Source organism: Nyctibius grandis, chromosome 1 (genome assembly GCF_013368605.1).
Source record: "Nyctibius grandis isolate bNycGra1 chromosome 1, bNycGra1.pri, whole genome shotgun sequence".
Classification (NCBI taxonomy): domain Eukaryota; kingdom Metazoa; phylum Chordata; class Aves; order Nyctibiiformes; family Nyctibiidae; genus Nyctibius; species Nyctibius grandis.
In genome coordinates, this window is record NC_090658.1 from 83,283,258 (window position 1) to 83,300,581 (window position 17,324).

The window sequence follows — 17,324 nt, forward strand, 5'->3', positions numbered from 1 at the left end:
TGTTAGAGATTATAGAGACCTTAGTGCCTTCCTATGATCAACAAACTCAGTAAGGGATGCAATAATTTCTATTTGCAGTTACCTTCTTATGAAAATCTAAAATTATAATTTGCATAAAATTCTATTGTCTGAAACATCCGTACAAAACTAAGATAACAAAGTCTCAGAAATACTGCAGAAGTCATACATAGATAAGTTTTCTGCCCTGAAGTCTCAGTATATAAAGACTTATGCAAATAGTGATATGTTTAGTCATAAATCATGAACACATAAGCTTTCTATATTGAGATTTCACTGCATACAGATTAGAGATTAGTATGTTGAAATCCTGCCGATCTGGCTGACCTTGAAAAGGCTTCCTACTAGATTATAATTTAGTGAAATCTACTGCCTGGTTCCTCTTAGTCTGTTTTACTCAATCCATCAATTACAAAAGGAGTTGGAACATATTGGCACCTGTAGAACTGAATTCGGCCCAAAGTAAGCAAAAAGGAATGCAGCATTCCACTAACTCCTTCATTAAGAAAATGTTGAACCAGGAACTTCTTTGTTTCATCACTCCAGGTGCATTTTGTTAAAAGAAGTCACTACGCATTGTCTGGTATTTTGAAAGTTGGTGCCCATGAAACATAGTAACATGTTACTTTTGCTACACAGAAAAATCCATTCTGAACACTCCTACACCACTGATAACATCTTTTGTTTCTGTTACTTTTTTTCTTATGTTATTAAAAATCTCAAGACTATTTTACTTATCTTGTAACATTATTTCATACTCTGGTACTAGGCCTAAGCAAAAGAGAGAAGTAGTTAGGAGTACAGCATCATATTCAGAACCTAGGTACAAAATTTAGATCATCAAAAACTTCTAAACTTCTTCTAATACTGAAGTATTTATTGGAAGGTGAAAGCCGCATGTGACAGGGAAGATACTCCTTTAATATCTAGGTGTTGAAGCTGTATGAGACTAGTTTACATTGAAAAAAGCAGCCAATTCATGTTCTGGTTTTAGCAGTCAAAAGGAAGAAGCACCAAAATCAGCATGGGGGTATTTAATTTTTTTTTTTGAGTGTGTTTTTTTTTTCTAGCATGAGCCCATTCCCATTGTGCTTACACCAGACTGATCTAGCTATCTTAAAGCTAGCTTGGGTACATATGTATAAGTGTCAGTCACAGTCTCACTCCAGTGTAAGCATATCTGAAATTTCCATAAGAATGCTGGCTAATGCCATTTATACAACTGGGAATAGGTGGAATTATTTTAGTCTTGGCATATTGACACTCTTCTGTACTTATCTCATAGCTTAGCCCCATCAAGAATCACGGACTAAATGTTCTGCCACCAAACTGATCACATGCTTAGTTAAATCATATTTGGAAGTTTTGTTTGTTATATTGTTGTGTATCTCTGTCCATCAGTTACTACCATGAAGCTTTTTTGTTTTCACAATACAAAATTTAGTCCAGGCCTTTGGAACAGAAATTCCTTGCTAGAGGATAACTGGTGGTACAGTATATGGCGTTCAGTTTCTCTTAAGTGTCATGCATACTGGAGTGATAGGCATGATAGTAACAAGATGGAAGGGATTTCGTTTACACATAATTGTGAAGTAGATATTTAAACATAGGGTCAACATATCTTGGTTTGTTCTTCCTATCTGTGGACTGAAAAGTCTCCAAGCAACACACAAAGAAGAGGGATTCTGTCAGTTCCAAGTCCCTGGCTCCACTTTCAAAATCAGCTCATTTTCACATTAGAAAAGATCACCAAGGACTCTTTGCAGGTCACTGAGTAATGCCATTGCCGTAGCTGGGGATCTGATGGATTAAAATTCTTTGGCAATCATAGGAAGCAAGCAACACCCCAAAGTGAAGAGAAGAGCAATAAATCAAAAGAAGAGGCAACAGTTCCTGCGAACATGACACAGGAACAGATCCTTCTTTATCCAAAAATCTGGTCCTCAGTTTGACTCCAAGTAAATGAGCAAGGCTCACCAATTAGAAAGAAAAGAGCCACTGATGAAAAATGTTCTCAGTAGCAAAATTAGCCACTTTCATAAGAAGTAGTAATTGGCCAAGTATTTTTAAGAGTATAGAACAAACGGATATCATTGCATTACACCAGGAGATGGATGTGGTTTCTAAATGTTGCTTTGATAACAGGCTTTCTTTGTGATGTTAAGTGAAACTTTTTCTTGTTTCTTAGCTCTGTGCCTCACAGTAAATGTGTTGTATTATATTTATGAAATGATTAGACATTACAGCATTTTCATCTCTAAGGTACATATGAATTAATAACAAAGCATCCCAGACACAGAGTTTAAATACAATTCCCAAGCTTGGAAAAGTCAAGAGTCAGGAAACGTTTTAGATTAGTATTTTCTGCCAAATGTAATCACAACCCTTTCACAAGTGGTGTGTTCTCTAATTGTTTTCAATTCTTCTGGCTTTCAGTGTTTCACTCACTGTGCTGTTTGTCTCTAAAACACTGTGACAGATTCAAAACCATGGTGCTAGTCTTTTCATTTATTCTAGTCAACTTAGAGAATTCTGTCCTCAGCATTGGGGCTGGATGAGATAGATAGTGAGAATTCAGATTTATGAAGAGTTTTCAGAATTTTAAATCTCTTTCCATTACAAGGGAATCATCAGGGTGCAGAAAATGAAACTAGATATGCTCATATCAAAAGACAGACAATAGCTTCTATTTACACCTTTGGGATGCAAATTCAAGTCACTGTTCAAAGGGAAGTATCTTGATTCTGTAGTTAACAAGTCCAAAGTACTTTCATCACAAAACTGTTGCATTTCAGTACTATGAAAGGCAGAACTTTGGAACTGTCCTCCAGAGATAGTCTAGTCCACCCCACCTGCTCAAGCTACAGCATGTTACTCAGGGCACGTTTTCCAGTTGGCTTCTGAATATCTCCAAGGATGGAGACTCCACAACAGCTCTTGGCAACCTGTTGTAGTGTTTGATCACCCTTACTGTAAAGAAAGGGTTTTGAGTGTGTGTTTTTTTCCTCTCACATTTAAATGGAATTTATTTTATTTCCGTTTGTGCCCTGTGCCTCTTGTCTAGTCGCTGGGTGACAGTGAAAAAAGTTTGACTCTCTTCATTATTTTCCTTCATCATTTTGCTTCATCAGGTACTTATACACATTGACCACATACCCTCTGAGCTGCCTTCTCTTCTTCAGGCTGAACAGTCCCAGTTCTGTCAGCCTCTCCTGTAACCTTCAGAGAGACTGTGGTCAGTTTGCTTTCAGTTATTACTTGTCCCTCAGAAAAACCTTAAAGCATTGTAGTTAAACTACAGGACATTGGGTGGAGGGTGATACTTGTTCAGTGAGCCTGGGTTGCTGGGAAATGAGATTCCACTTCTAATACGCAGTGAAAAAGGAATACTTATCCAGGAAATGCAAGACAGACAAAATAAATAGCTGATGCTGCAGCTTTTTCAGATCAAGAATGCCTAAAACCATGCAAACACCATGTGCTGGGATGCAACACACTAGTTTGTTTCTAATTAGGGTGACATATCAGGACAGAGACATTTTACATTTGTAAATGAGTCTTTGACAAGGCAATACATACATATGTCCTAGGCTCTACAACATCAACATTGAAGTTTTAATAGTCTTTGCTTCAGTTACATCTGTTCAGTAAATTCCTACTAGAAACTGCTTTTCTAAGGCAGAGTCTGCTCGCAATAGCTACCGGACGTTAAGTGTTTTGACAATTCTTTATTGATATAAAGCTCGGTCTCTTAACATGACTCTCAGATAGTGCTTCAATATGCTCATAATTCTGAGGCAACTATAAAAACCAGTTCTTTTATCAAATATGTTAGGTACACATTCTTACATTTCAGCAACAATAAATTAACTGCTCAAGCAGTTGAAATTATCAAATTAGTTTCAATACATGCTTTGACCTGCAGAAAAATAAATAATTTGCACCTATTTTTTGTGCATTATGTTCAACTAATGAAGACAAATATATTCATTTCTTTTAGTTACAGAAGAACTGAAGCTCAGCACTTTTATGCATGCATAAGTGATGAATATTACAGTTCAAATTATATGAAGGATTACAGATTCAGTTCAGGCAAGCAGAAGAAAAAGGCTCCCTGTGTTGGTACGTGGTTTCCTATTTATTCCTATAAAGACCGATCTCTTTATACATCTCATCTCCAAGGACTGCTAAAAAAATGCTCATATTACATAATTTGTATGGTCTGAAGGTAATAAGTAGCTTCAAGAGAACTAGGGTGCCTTAACAATAAAACCAAGCGATTGCTCAGAAATTGTTTTTTTTAATTATTATTATTTCTTGCAGTGCTTTAGATTTTGAAAACTATAGTCTGGGACTGTTTATATTTTTAGTATTGAAGTTCAGAATGCAAAAATTGCACAGTGTTACTTACACTTATTATTTGAAATTACTTAAGAATGTATACTATATATACATTAACACATAAACACATTTTCGAAGTAGACAGAGTGCTGGACTGTAAGAAGGAAATTTTTCTCTTCAAGCAGTACTTTTCAACAGCTAATAGACAAGGATACCTCAGATCTCCTCAGTGTCCCACACAATATAAACAGGAAACAGCTGCAAAGTCTGAAATCTCAGCAATGATTAAATTGAAAGCCAGTGTTGACTGTTGGGTTTAGTAATTTACAGAGAAAATCCAGGAATATATTTTCATCAATGCAAATTTTAAACTTCTAAACTCTTCAATATTTTCAGATATGTAGAATTTTGTTTCAGTTATGTTAACCAAGTGTGTTGTTAACAATTTTGAGGACTAAATTAATACATCATTTACCTGTTATTCCTTTCAGTTTTGGAACTGCCTGCTTTTTGAAAGGTTCCTGCATCATTCATACCTGTGACTTTGTTTGTTTCACATAAATATAATTAAACATAGGTGTGTAAAAAGTATAAACCTTTTGTTTACCAATCAGTTCAGACACAACTGAGTTACTGCAAGAGTAGAAGCAAAGCAAGATCTTGCTAGCTGTATCTGTGGAGCCTAGGGTGTTCTTGTTCTTTTTGCTGCATTTCTTCAAATAAGGTAACATATGATTCTGATTTTAGAAAATTGTGCAATATTTAAGAGGAGCAATGGAAACATTTAGAAAAAAGCCTGCCTTGTTTCTCCTGGAAAAAAAAGGTCTAAAATTATATTCTGCATTGATCACTGACTGCCAAACGTACAAGTTAATTGAAAGGAATGTGCCAGTCATGTTCAGTGCCAGTCATTGTTCTCAATGTCATTGTTTTCTAGTCTTGCCTGAGATTTAAGGAAAAAGTTTTTGAAGCACAACTCTTCAAAATATGTCACCTTTTCAGATTGGTGGAGGTGTGAAAAGAGAATGATGTTAGGACACAGAAAGCAGCCCTAGCTACAGTAAGTGCTTAACTTCAGAGAGTAAGGGGTGTTGATAAACTCTAAACAGTTAATTTTGAAAGGATCCTATGGATCTTTTTTTTAAAAAAGGTATTTAATACAAGCCAGTGTTTTTATTTCTTGCAGCTCTCTTGCTACCATAATGTTCTTTGATTCTTAGCCTAGACCACCAGGAGAAAAGACAAAAAGAAGAAAAAATTGAAGAAACACCAATGGGAAGGGGGATGAAAACTGTACTGCTCAAGTTCTGCAAAGTTTGAGATAAAATGAATGCAAGGTATGGAAAAATAGCTTTTTAAAATATGGAAAACTCACTTTGACAGCTCCCCTCTAACCCCACAACTACTCACTTCTGTTAAATTTTTATTTCTGCCACTGAGAGATACATTCCAGTTTTTTGCAACTATCACAAAACAGGGAAAGATCTCAGGATTGTCTTCAGATTCAGTCTAACAGCTAGCTCTGCAGAAATCCCATTCCCTTTTCCACATCCCAGTTTGTTTGCTATCACTGCTTCCTCCATACTATGATTTGAGCTCATCCAGCCTCTATTAGCATCTATGTGGTTAAACATGAAGTAAATAAATTTTATGAAAAAAAAATGAACAGTATTCTGCCAGTTTAAGTCACTAAACCAGCTCATATAGCTGTCAGGTTTGCAAAATGCAACAGCCCCATGCCAGTTTAAAATGACAGTGAAACCTCAACCTTACTGTCTTATTCAGGTGTTTTATAGATAGAAATGTTATGCCTGCAGGTTTTTTGTTTTGGGTTTTTGGTTGGTGTTTTTAAAATAAGTGATCTGGATCCCAGAATCAGATCAATAAATCTTTACTAGCCTGAAAAAGAATAGAATAGAATAGAATAGAATAGAATAGAATAGAATAGAATAGAATAGAATAGAATAGAATAGAATATTTCAGTTGGAAGGGACCTACAGTGATCATCTAGTCCAACTGCCTGAGCAATTCAGGGCTGACCAAAAGTTAAAGCATGTTATTAAGGGCATTGTCCAAATGCCTTTTAAACACTGACAGGCTTGGGGCATCGACCACCTCTCTAGGAAGTCTGTTCCAGTGTTTGACCACCCTCTTGGTAAAGAAATGCTTCCTAATGTCCAGTCTGAACCTCCCCTGATGCAGCTTTGAATTATTTCCATGTGTCCTATCACTGGAAATCAGGGAGAAGAGACCAGCACCTCCCTCTCCACTTCCCCTCCTCAGGAAGCTGTAGAGAGCAATGAGGTTGCCCCTCAGCCTCCTTTCCTCCAAATCAGCCAAACCCAGCGTCATCAGGCGCTCTTCATAAGACATGCCTTCCAGTCCTTTCACCAGCTTTGTTGCCCTACTCTAGATGTATTCAAGTGCCTTAACACTTAAATTGTGGGGCCCAGAACTCATTATCATTACAATCACAATCATCTGTATCATAATCCCACTCCCTTCAGAAGAATCTGCAATGGCAAGATAACCATACCATACATTCTTATTCAATCAGAGATTAAAGAATAAACTTCCCCGACTTCAGTGGTGGCTATAATGTCTGACTGTGGACAACTGTGCCTTCCATTTTGAGATTAATTTTTAGGTAATTTCTGGAAAACGGATGGCTTTCTACTCATACTTTAATCTCTGTTAAACTGGACTTCATTTTACCACAGTTATAAATAACACCTAGAGCAGGAAAAATTTCTAGCATCACTATGTTCTAAATATGTAATAACATATTAGATTTCTTTACTAGAAAACATTCATGGCATTTGTTTAAAACATTAATTTGAGTGTAGTTAATGTTCTAAGTGTAGAAACTGCACAACAAAAAAAGTTAATTCAGACATATAGCTGTAGAATTCAAGGCTTTGGTCTTTTAAAAGCTAGACAAAACATAGGAGGCAGCATCCTACACATCTGTAGGATGACAAAGTGTTATTCTTACACTTACAAGACATTTACTCCAATCTTATCTACTTTTTATTTTACAGGTAAGCTCCAAAAGTAAACTAATTCTTAGATTATTACAAAACCAGGCTGCAAATCTCTGACTGGAATGATAAATGCAGCAAGGGAGGAGGCTGAATGAATTCTAAGAGGAGAGTTAAGTCTGTTTTGAGATCATCTTTGTAATATATTTTTCACTTTCTATTGCATATTTAGTAAGTAAAAGAATTTATTTGTTTGTATTTTTACTACATTAAGTTTTAATCTTTGAAACTACAAGTAACTATTAAAAGCTTTTGTTCTTAAGTAATTTATATTCCCCACTGTGCTTTCATTTAAAATTTTCTATATTTGGAAATATGCACTTAAATAAAAATGGCAGGCAATGAAATCTTTTGTAAAATATCTAAATTAAGTACATGGTCAGGTCAGTTAAAAAAATTTCAATATTCTAAAAAAAAATTTTACTGTTAATGTTTTTTCTAGGTCACTTCCTAGAGACAGAATAGGTAATATAAATCAGCTGAACCTATGCAGTGTTATTGGATACAACACGGTAATTAAGTGTTATACATTTGCTGATTAAAATATTTGTTTAAATTCTATTTGAATCCAGCAGCCTATCACTGGAGTAGGAAGAACACTGTTGTATTGCATTTATTAATGACTTAGATAAATATAAATAATTCATGAAGTCATATTCCTCGAGAAGATAGATATGAAATAGCACATAATAAATTATTGCCTGAAACCTTTTTTTTCTGCACTGAAATCTTTAATTTAAGAGAGTGGAGTGTGAAATATTCTTTCCAGATTCTACGTCTGATGAAATTATATGAATACTACTGTCTTTAAAATGTGCTTACTCCAAACAACATTTTAATTACATGCTACACAGCTGACATATTCAAAAAAAAAGCAAAAAACGGAAAGCCAACCGCACTTTTGGCATTGAGTTGCCAAAAATCAAAGATTTGAATGTCTAAGTACAAAAAAAAAAAATACGAAGATGAACAACATTGTGCAAAAGTATATAAATAAATTTCTACGTGCAAGTGATCTGCACATTACATTAGCTGGCCAAATAGACTTTTTGGAAGTCATAGGTGAGTGGGCAAAATTTTGAGAATCTTTAAGAGCAATGTACTGTGAAAAACTTATTTTTTTCTCTGAGAGATAAAAATGGTTGTAAACAAAGACATTTAATTTGATATTTCATTAGAATTTACAGAAAAGAGAACTAAAACACGTGCCACTAAAAATGGCACCTCTGAATCAATAGAACATGAGAGCCTTGAAGTTTTGTTTCATCCTTTGAACTTAAGTGAGTATACTGATATCTGGGGCCTGTAGCCAATGCATCTCTGCTGGACGGCTGTTTATTTTATTCATATACTTTTCTTTTTGACATGGGAGATATAACTTGTTTGTATCACAGTAGCTGCCAGCTTTCTATTGTGAATATATAAAGTATAACTGCACAGTGTATATTTATGTACTTACATGAATAAATTTTGATACCTGGATCTGTTTTACTATTGCAAGTTATTGCAGCTTTGTATAATAGGTATTCTGTAAGATTTAGCTTGGCAATGAAATGTTGGTAGCTTTATCCACATGGTATGTTGACCCTAAACTATATTGTCCAATTTCATTCATATCCTTAGAGTTGTATTTTATCCCCATGTACAGTGAAGAGTCTCTATATCGTTAGGGGAGTGCACATTTCTTTTTTTAGCTATTTTTAAGTTAACAATTAAATAGTAAAGGTCTGAGCCTCAAACCCTTTCCAGCATTTTTCAGGTCATCCTGATAGTCAGTCAGAATGGAGAGATCAGATCAGGGATACAAATGATATGCTATAGTAGAAAAAGTTATAGTTTGATCACAGCAAGGGAGAAGTAAGGCAAAAAACTAGTAATAGTGAAGAGGGCCATGTTACAGATTCAGTCCACTATGTTTTGAAACTGAGATATTATTAATATTAATAGCACAAATTATTTTCTCGTAACAACTGCACAGGAAGAAAGGATTACCAGATGTGCATTTCACCTTTTTCTCAAACTGTTTTTTAACTCATCATTATCAGATATTACAGGAACATCACTGCTATGCAGCTAAAGCCCCCTCTTAATCTAATTTTGTAACTTTCCACAGCTCAACAATCACAGAGAAACAGTAGAGAAATGACTAGCTCTAATTTCTTATATGCACCGTATCTCTCAAACACCACTTTCTATTTTGTATTTCTTAAGAGTTAGAAGAAATATCTGCAAATTTTTAGGATTACTTACACCTACCATTTTTCATTTTCAAAATGTCAAAGGCATCACTTTGCATATATCTCCAAACATACAGAGTTTGTCTGGAATGTACAGGATAGTCCCACATAAGTGCAGATCATCTGAAATGCGCGTGCTCAGTAGATCTGCTCATATGGAGTGGGTTTGGCATATACTTTTGTCAGCCATTTATGTACTCCAGGTTCAACATAGAAGCAGCTGGTAATTCAGTAGAAAATCTGTCCAAGCCAGATGGAAAGTAGCCCGCTGTCTGACATGCTGAAGAGAAACAGGAATTTGGAAAAGAAATAAGAACCTGAAACCACCACAGAGAGATGAAGATTTGCTTTTTTCCGATATATTATTTCAAATATGTTTCTTCCAATTGGAGATTAACAAATACAAAAAAGTGAAATGTAGCTTTGCAGACCATTAAGGCCTTAATATACAGTCATCTCACCTTTTTTTACTTCAACTTATTTTGCTAAGTTTAACACTGTCTCAACGCTTGGTTTACCTCCTTTGGTGATCTCTGATTCCTGCAGGTATGTCCTCTATCTGTTTCATCTCGGTTCAAGACAATTGTCAGCTCACAGATCCCCTTGTATAACACTATTATTTCTCTTGACACAGATAATTTATTATTACTTGGAATCTTGCAGATGAATAAGAGCTGAATAATGTCTTTGATATGATTTGAAGTTAATGAAGAAATAGTGCATGCACAGTGCCTAGTCTCCCCAAATAAGGTAGGGGACAAAGACCAAAAGACAATGTACTTACTTGCTTCCTTGCCTCTTTACGTTCAGTATTTCTTCCTCTAAACTTTAACACTAGAAGTCTGTTTCTGGCTTTATCATTGCTTTTCATCTCTTTTCTCTGATGCTTATGCTGCTTCTCTGATTTACACACAATAAAAACCATTTGCAAAATAGCCTGGTCTCTCTTGATTCCTATCACTTCAGCACTTCCGTAGGCACTTAGATTTCTGGAGCACGCTTCAGATGCTCCACAAGTTTGTATGCAACTTATTCAAAGATTTTAAACTATCACTAAGAATTAATTTTCCCCATACTAAACCTAAATGGAAGGTGGTTTTCATCCTCAAAATAATAAAAGGTTTATATATCAGAAAATATGAGATGCCAAAAAGAGCAGCAGGACTGAAGTTCAGTCCCTTCTGGCACTCATAGGTCTATAGAACATATTCAGCAATATAAGAAGCCACAATAGAACAGGATGGAAAAATTGGTATATGGATTAAAACTAGATACCTAACAAGTAACTGTTCAAAGACAGAATGAACAGAATCACTATTTCTGCCAGAGATGTCCCTTTCATAGCGAATTACTGAAATAATGAAAATTATAAAGATGTTATTAAAATTGCACTAAATATCTACAACATATAGAGAAACCTGTGACTGATAATACTAGATACCTCTTTGTCCAAGATATTCCAGTAAAATTTATTTCTTAACCTTCCTTACCATGTGCTTGATTTAAAGTACTGGATACAGCTTTTCCCATACAATTATTTAGATTATGCTATTAACAGAGATAAAATCAGTAACAAACGTAAGACTTATATGAGAAAAACATAAAACATATTCACATCAATCACAAAATGATAAATTCTTCTTAAAGTTAAAATAAATATTAACCTTGCAAAGAAGTCAGCAGAACAATCTTACAATATTAAGTAGGATCATTGTGCAGTACTGACAAAGCCTTTGTGTCACACTATTTTCTATTCTCACCTATTCTGAAACCTAAAGCCAGATCCTCAGCTCATGTCCTTCAAAAATCACTGCAGTCAATGGGAACTCAGCACCTCTGTGCTTGCTGGATCCCATCCTGTTGGTTCTAGCAGCCAAACTAGTGTCTGTAGTTGGCTTCTAATCTTGCAACTAAGGTTTTGTACCTAGTCAAGAACACTTGACCTGGAAAATATTTTCAGGATTGGAATTGCTCTGCAAAATCATATTCCACAAGGCTGATTCAGTATTTCTTTTGTCTGTGGATTATACATGGCATGTTAGGGAATCTTTCCTCCTCCTTTAAGAATATCTGCGATTAGCCCTCTCAATATAGAAGCATTATCCCCATTTGCTAATGCAAGCCTTGTACTCCTATTACCTCATTCTCTAAAGAGAGAGATCAACATCTTTAAAACAATTTTTTATGAAGTGTGAAAAGTACTTGTTGTTGAACAGATGGAAGGCACCGTGTAAGAGAAACATATAATATGAATACGTCCAATGTTTTATAAAGTATCTATTTTTTCAGTTTAGAAAATTCAATAAAATTCACAAATGTTGATAAAATATGTAATATTTTCCCCAGGTGGGAAAAAAGAATGAGAAAAAATCTTAGCAATGTAGAGAAAGCAACAGCGTATTGGAGTTTTTCTATGCTACTGCAGCAACTAAGATTAATGAACAGAGAACAAATGGTTGACGTATCGCCTACCCATGGGAGTTCCAACGCCGTAACCTTTTGAGTCTATCAGGCCTCCAATCTGTGTGAGATTACAGTTCCGCTGTGTGACAAACTCAATGGTTGTTGACTCCATTAAAAATGCGTAATCAGAGGTAAGCACACGCTGGATACCTTCTTCATTACTTTTGACAAGTACTGACTGCCTCCTGCTACTCATGAAGGCCCACATCTTGTCATAAGTGGAGATTTTGGATTTCTGGAAGACAAACAGTAGATGTAACATGAATAAGAATAATATGCTTATAAGAGTGAAAGCAAATTCTCAGTCTGAACATTGCTCTCTTATTGTATTTTACTATGTGTCAGGTTTTACCAAGGCATTCTCCTAAGGGTGCCTGCACCTTTCATCTCATCTGTACCTCTCATCTTGTCTGTATAAAATAAAACAGCTGGATAGATTCTCAAGAAAATGCTCAATATCTGTTGTTTATCTGTTTTTTATTGTTTGTTTGTTTTTATGTAGGATGAACACCTACAAGTATTTGAAGTCAGTGGAAAACTATTCAGTATTTCACTATAGCCAAGTTCACCAACAATGTTGGTAAGTGTTACAGGTGAATCTGTGGATTCTGGCACATTTGAAATTTTCACTCTTATTTCAATCACTCAGCTACTCCTGAGCAATTCTGAAAACCTGATGCACAGCATGGCAACCTGAAGTAATCAAAGCACTTACAGATGGCAGTATATGGAGAAAACAGTTGTGAGGGAGAGGGCAGAAAATATTTTATCCATGGTACACTGCAAAAATACTTGGAGAAAGATTTAGGGTAAGAGATAGTATCATACTCTGGTTGCACTAATACTAGTTTGCAATTCAGAAAATAACTCCTAAAAGTCCTACAAATGAATATGTGTTTTCTGCTTGTGATAGGAAGAGAGAGACAGCAATTTGGGACACAGGAGACAGTAGTTTTGCACAAAGTGATGCTGTGCAACTATAGAGGAGTTGCTTCCTTTCTTTCACCTCAACTTCTTTAAAAAAAAGATATTACCTTCCCTCATCTTTGTTAAACACTGTGCTTAAGAGATCATAACCACTGGATAAATCAAAGGTGTTAGGAGTATTGAACATTTTATATTACATTTGCCCCATCTGTTTAATAATGTTTCAAACTCAAGATGTATCAGAAAATGTTCAGTAATGTTGTCTTCCCTAGTAAATAAAATGTAGAGATACAGCATGCAAACTAGTATAATCAAACTTTTTAAGGAGTCTTTAATCTTTTAATGTCAGCCTTAAACATATCTCTGCTGTCAGGTCTGGTGGAGACACTAAACAAAGACTGACACTACAAACCTTTCTGAAGTACAACTGATTGGCAGCCATAAATTCTGCCCCAGAGGAGAATTAGCAGTGTATGTGGAATAAAAAGAACATTTATTTAGAAAAAAAGATTACTTTGTCCCCCTGATGAGTTACAATGCAATAGTTATTTCACTCTGCCTGGGTTAGTTCAAGCATTTGAACTAACTCTAGTGTCAATGCTAAAAAAACTGGAGAATTTTAGGACTCTGCATGAACACATTGTTACTGTACTGAACATAGTCTGTGGCAGATTGCAAAAGATTTTAGTAACAATGAAAGGGGTAATCATTTTTCTTCAGAATATACTGTGAACGCATAGAATAGAGAAGACCAAACAGATATGGTCTCTCCTCATAGGGTTTGTTTTGAAAATCAAATAATTCTTGCAAGCATTTAATATTGCATGGTAGAATAACACACTTTAAGCAATGCACATCAGCTCTGTGGGAATCTAAATTACTGTGTAATACAGAAAGGATGGAAAATAAATGTTTTTCAATATTTGTAAAATTTTACCAAGAACCTGTATTTAATTCTTTTGACATACAATCTTTACCCCAGTACACAAAACAAACTTTTTAGCCACTATAAATAATCTGAGCAATACAAAAAATTGGCAGAGAAAACAATTTTAGTAAACTGTTGGATATACATTGCTGACGCACGTTGAGGAAAAAAGAAAAGGAAAAGCCAAATGAGCTACAACAGAAAATAAAGAATGAACTGTAATACATACACATTTCTATATTTCTGTTGGAAAAAAAAAAAAAAGTCCAGGATGAAAACATGTTAGCAAGGGAGACAGTTGCTCTCTATTGAAGCATTAGAGCATGTGAAAAAATACAATATCCTCTAAAGGACGGAGTTATTATGATGACTGATTTAATCAGCTAGGATGAAGCCACAGCTACTACTGAAAAAGAAGGAACAAAGGTCACCAACAAAATCAGAGAAAGCTCCTGTATAGCATAGCTCGCTCACTGGAATAATTAAAACAACAACAACAAAAAAGTGAAACAGTCTACACATGATTAGTGAGACTGTAGAAGACGATAACATAAAACCTAGAATATCAGTGCACATGGTTCACCACTGTGAGGCTAACGAGGGTGATAGAAAGTGCACAGTGATCTCTCAGTTTTCTCATATAGGCAGAACACTACAACCTCTTTGCATTGTTTTCTTCCACCCTTAAAAGCTGAAAGTCAGAACTGAAATGATGCCAAGGAAAACAGCTGATCTACTTGTGACCCTTAAATTCTAACTAGTGTTCAGAAATTCTTACCAAAAATAAGTGTATAGTACAGGTTATGGGATTTGTTTTACACACAACAGAGAATGTTTTAACTGAAAATAAAAAAAAAACACCACGACATTTGATTCAGGAAAATGCAACCACAAATGGTTTTCCTGTGTGTTTGGCAAACTACTCAGCAGACTCAAGTGACTAAAATTAAGAAGCCAGAACAATCAAAAGCATCAGGAGCCCATTTGACATTGAACTAAACAGAATGACACTCCAATATGTACTTATTGCTTCTTGTGGTTATGGCTGTGTCATTCGTACTCATAGAAGAAGATGCTACAATTTACATTATGTTTCCATCTTCTTTCACTGTGTGCAAATCAATCCGGTTGATCAACTCATATACTCCATCAACGAAGTGTATTATTTTATCTGTGTTAGTTCACCGTATTGTTTCATCTAACTGGAAATCCCTGTCTGGAAATCCAACCTAACTTGAAATCAACCAGAAATGATATCTGTATAAGAAAACTTGTGGTGACATGATTTATCATGCTGGTGTTCCCTCAGTAATGCCAAAGACACTGTAGAGTAATAAGCAAGCTGCCTATGCTTTGCAACATTTGAATTTCACTGGAATAAGAAAAGAGAACTATCTAACAGGAAAGATGGAAATGAAAAGGTTAAGCAAATCAAGAATCTCATCTGCCTGGTGCATAAAACGGTAGCTCTCACAATGACATGCAGCGGATATTGTCAGTGACATACTCGGCGTTCATAAATCAAAGATCATTGAAAGATAACTGTGCATGTCAGGGATCACAAGAGGAAGCACAGCAAAAGCTCTAAGTTAGTCTAATGCTATGTGCAAATGTGAGGCTGGAAACAGAAGGAATCATCATTAGTAATGTGTTACTTACTGCTCTATCCTGAAGAACTGGCTAGGAAAGACAAATATCTGAGCAGTGAGACTCTGGACCACAAGGTTAGAAAAATATCAGGACATTGAATGAATGCCAGAATAAACAGGATCAAAGGACAGGGAAGCAGACCTCATAATACAAGACAAGATCGGATAAACGCACGGCAAAAACGTGCCAGGCAAATTCTGAGATTTTTCTACAGAGGAAAACTTACAGATCCATTAATGGAGTTTTTTATTTCAATGATAGCATCCATATTCTTTCCCTGCTTTTAAAAACATTTGGGTGTCACAGACAGTGCTTCAGCTTTGCTTTCAACCATGCAATATTTAAACTCAAAAGGGGATGTAGTAACAAAGGAAAGGTTAAAGGTAATTAAGATTAAATTTTGAGAAAAACATAAGTAAAAAAAAAAAGTCAGAAGCCCAGTTCTTACATATTTTATGAAAGCACTCTCCACCACATACAAATTAAACCATGACAATCTTTATGTCAAGAAAACCCCCACAGACTCCCAATCCTACTAACACTGTTTTCCATTTATGACACAGCCTATAACAGCTGTGTGACTTTCATTTTCTTGAGCATTGCATTCTTAGTGGACACAGGCCACTTTTCTTAAAGTGCTTGATTCATGGATTTTTTGAAGGCCAAAGGAACAATTATGCACTTTTATTCTGACCTTCTGTAATACACAGACTATGAAATGTCACTTCTGAATTACTTCACCAAACCCATCATTCATATTTGCACTAACAAAAAGAATGACATATGAAAAGTGCATTCATAAAGATCCATCTATATGAGCCTTAGCAAGGTGCCCAACATGGTCTCTCACAACATCCTTGATGATAAGGTGGTAGAATATGGACTAGACAGATGGAGCACCTACAGGTGGAGAACTGGCTGAGATGTTGATCTTGAAAGATGGTAGTTAATAGCTCAAGGCCAGATTGTCATCTTGCCATGAGTGGAGTGCCTCAGGGGTCAGTCCTAGACCTGATACTATTCAATAACATTATGAACAGTTTGGAAAATAGTATTGAAAGCACCCTCACCGAGTTTGTGGATGACACCAAACAGGGAGGAGAGCTAGATATACTGGAAGAAAGAGCTACCATGAAGAGAGACCTCAAGAAGCTGGGAAATTAGTATAACAGGAAATGCATGAGGTTTAACAAAGATACATGCAAAGTCTGTCCTGGGAGAGTAAACCCAAGCATCTGTACTGACTGGCAATTGACTGGCAGCAGTGTATCTTGGCTGAAAAGTACTTATGGATCCACGAGGACAGCAAGCTAAACATAAGATGCCCATCCTTGTAGCAGGAAAGCAAATTGCAGGCTGTATCAGCAACACTATACCAAACAGAACACAGTCAATTAATTGAATACATTTCAAATCTTAGTATGACAAGATTAAAGCTGACAGAACAAACCAACAGCCTAATATAAAGAATGTTTTAGGAATTCTGTAACTGTCCCCAAGCATTATAAATACAGGGAAATTCAAAGATAAGGCTATCAGAAAGAATTTATACACTTGCATAAATGAAAATAAATTGTAAATAAACATATGCAGCCTACTAATTTTCCTGAACTGTCACCAAATGGAAATTAGTAAAAGCTGATTGCTATTGTTCAAATATCTATCAATGACTGATCACGTGTTTTTTCCATAGTGAATTTTTTGTACTTTCTTGTTTCT

General features: G+C 35.5%; 1 protein-coding gene across 1 annotated transcript in view; it reads right to left on the reverse strand.

The window, feature by feature from the left end:
- Positions 1–17,324, reverse strand: part of GRIK2 (glutamate ionotropic receptor kainate type subunit 2) — a 442,707-nt gene that overhangs the window by 18,674 nt on the left and 406,709 nt on the right. Inside the window, exon 14 of the mRNA XM_068416353.1 lies at positions 12,110–12,335. Coding sequence (XP_068272454.1) covers positions 12,110–12,335 — 226 coding nt within the window. The remainder of the gene's footprint in view (positions 1–12,109; positions 12,336–17,324) is intronic.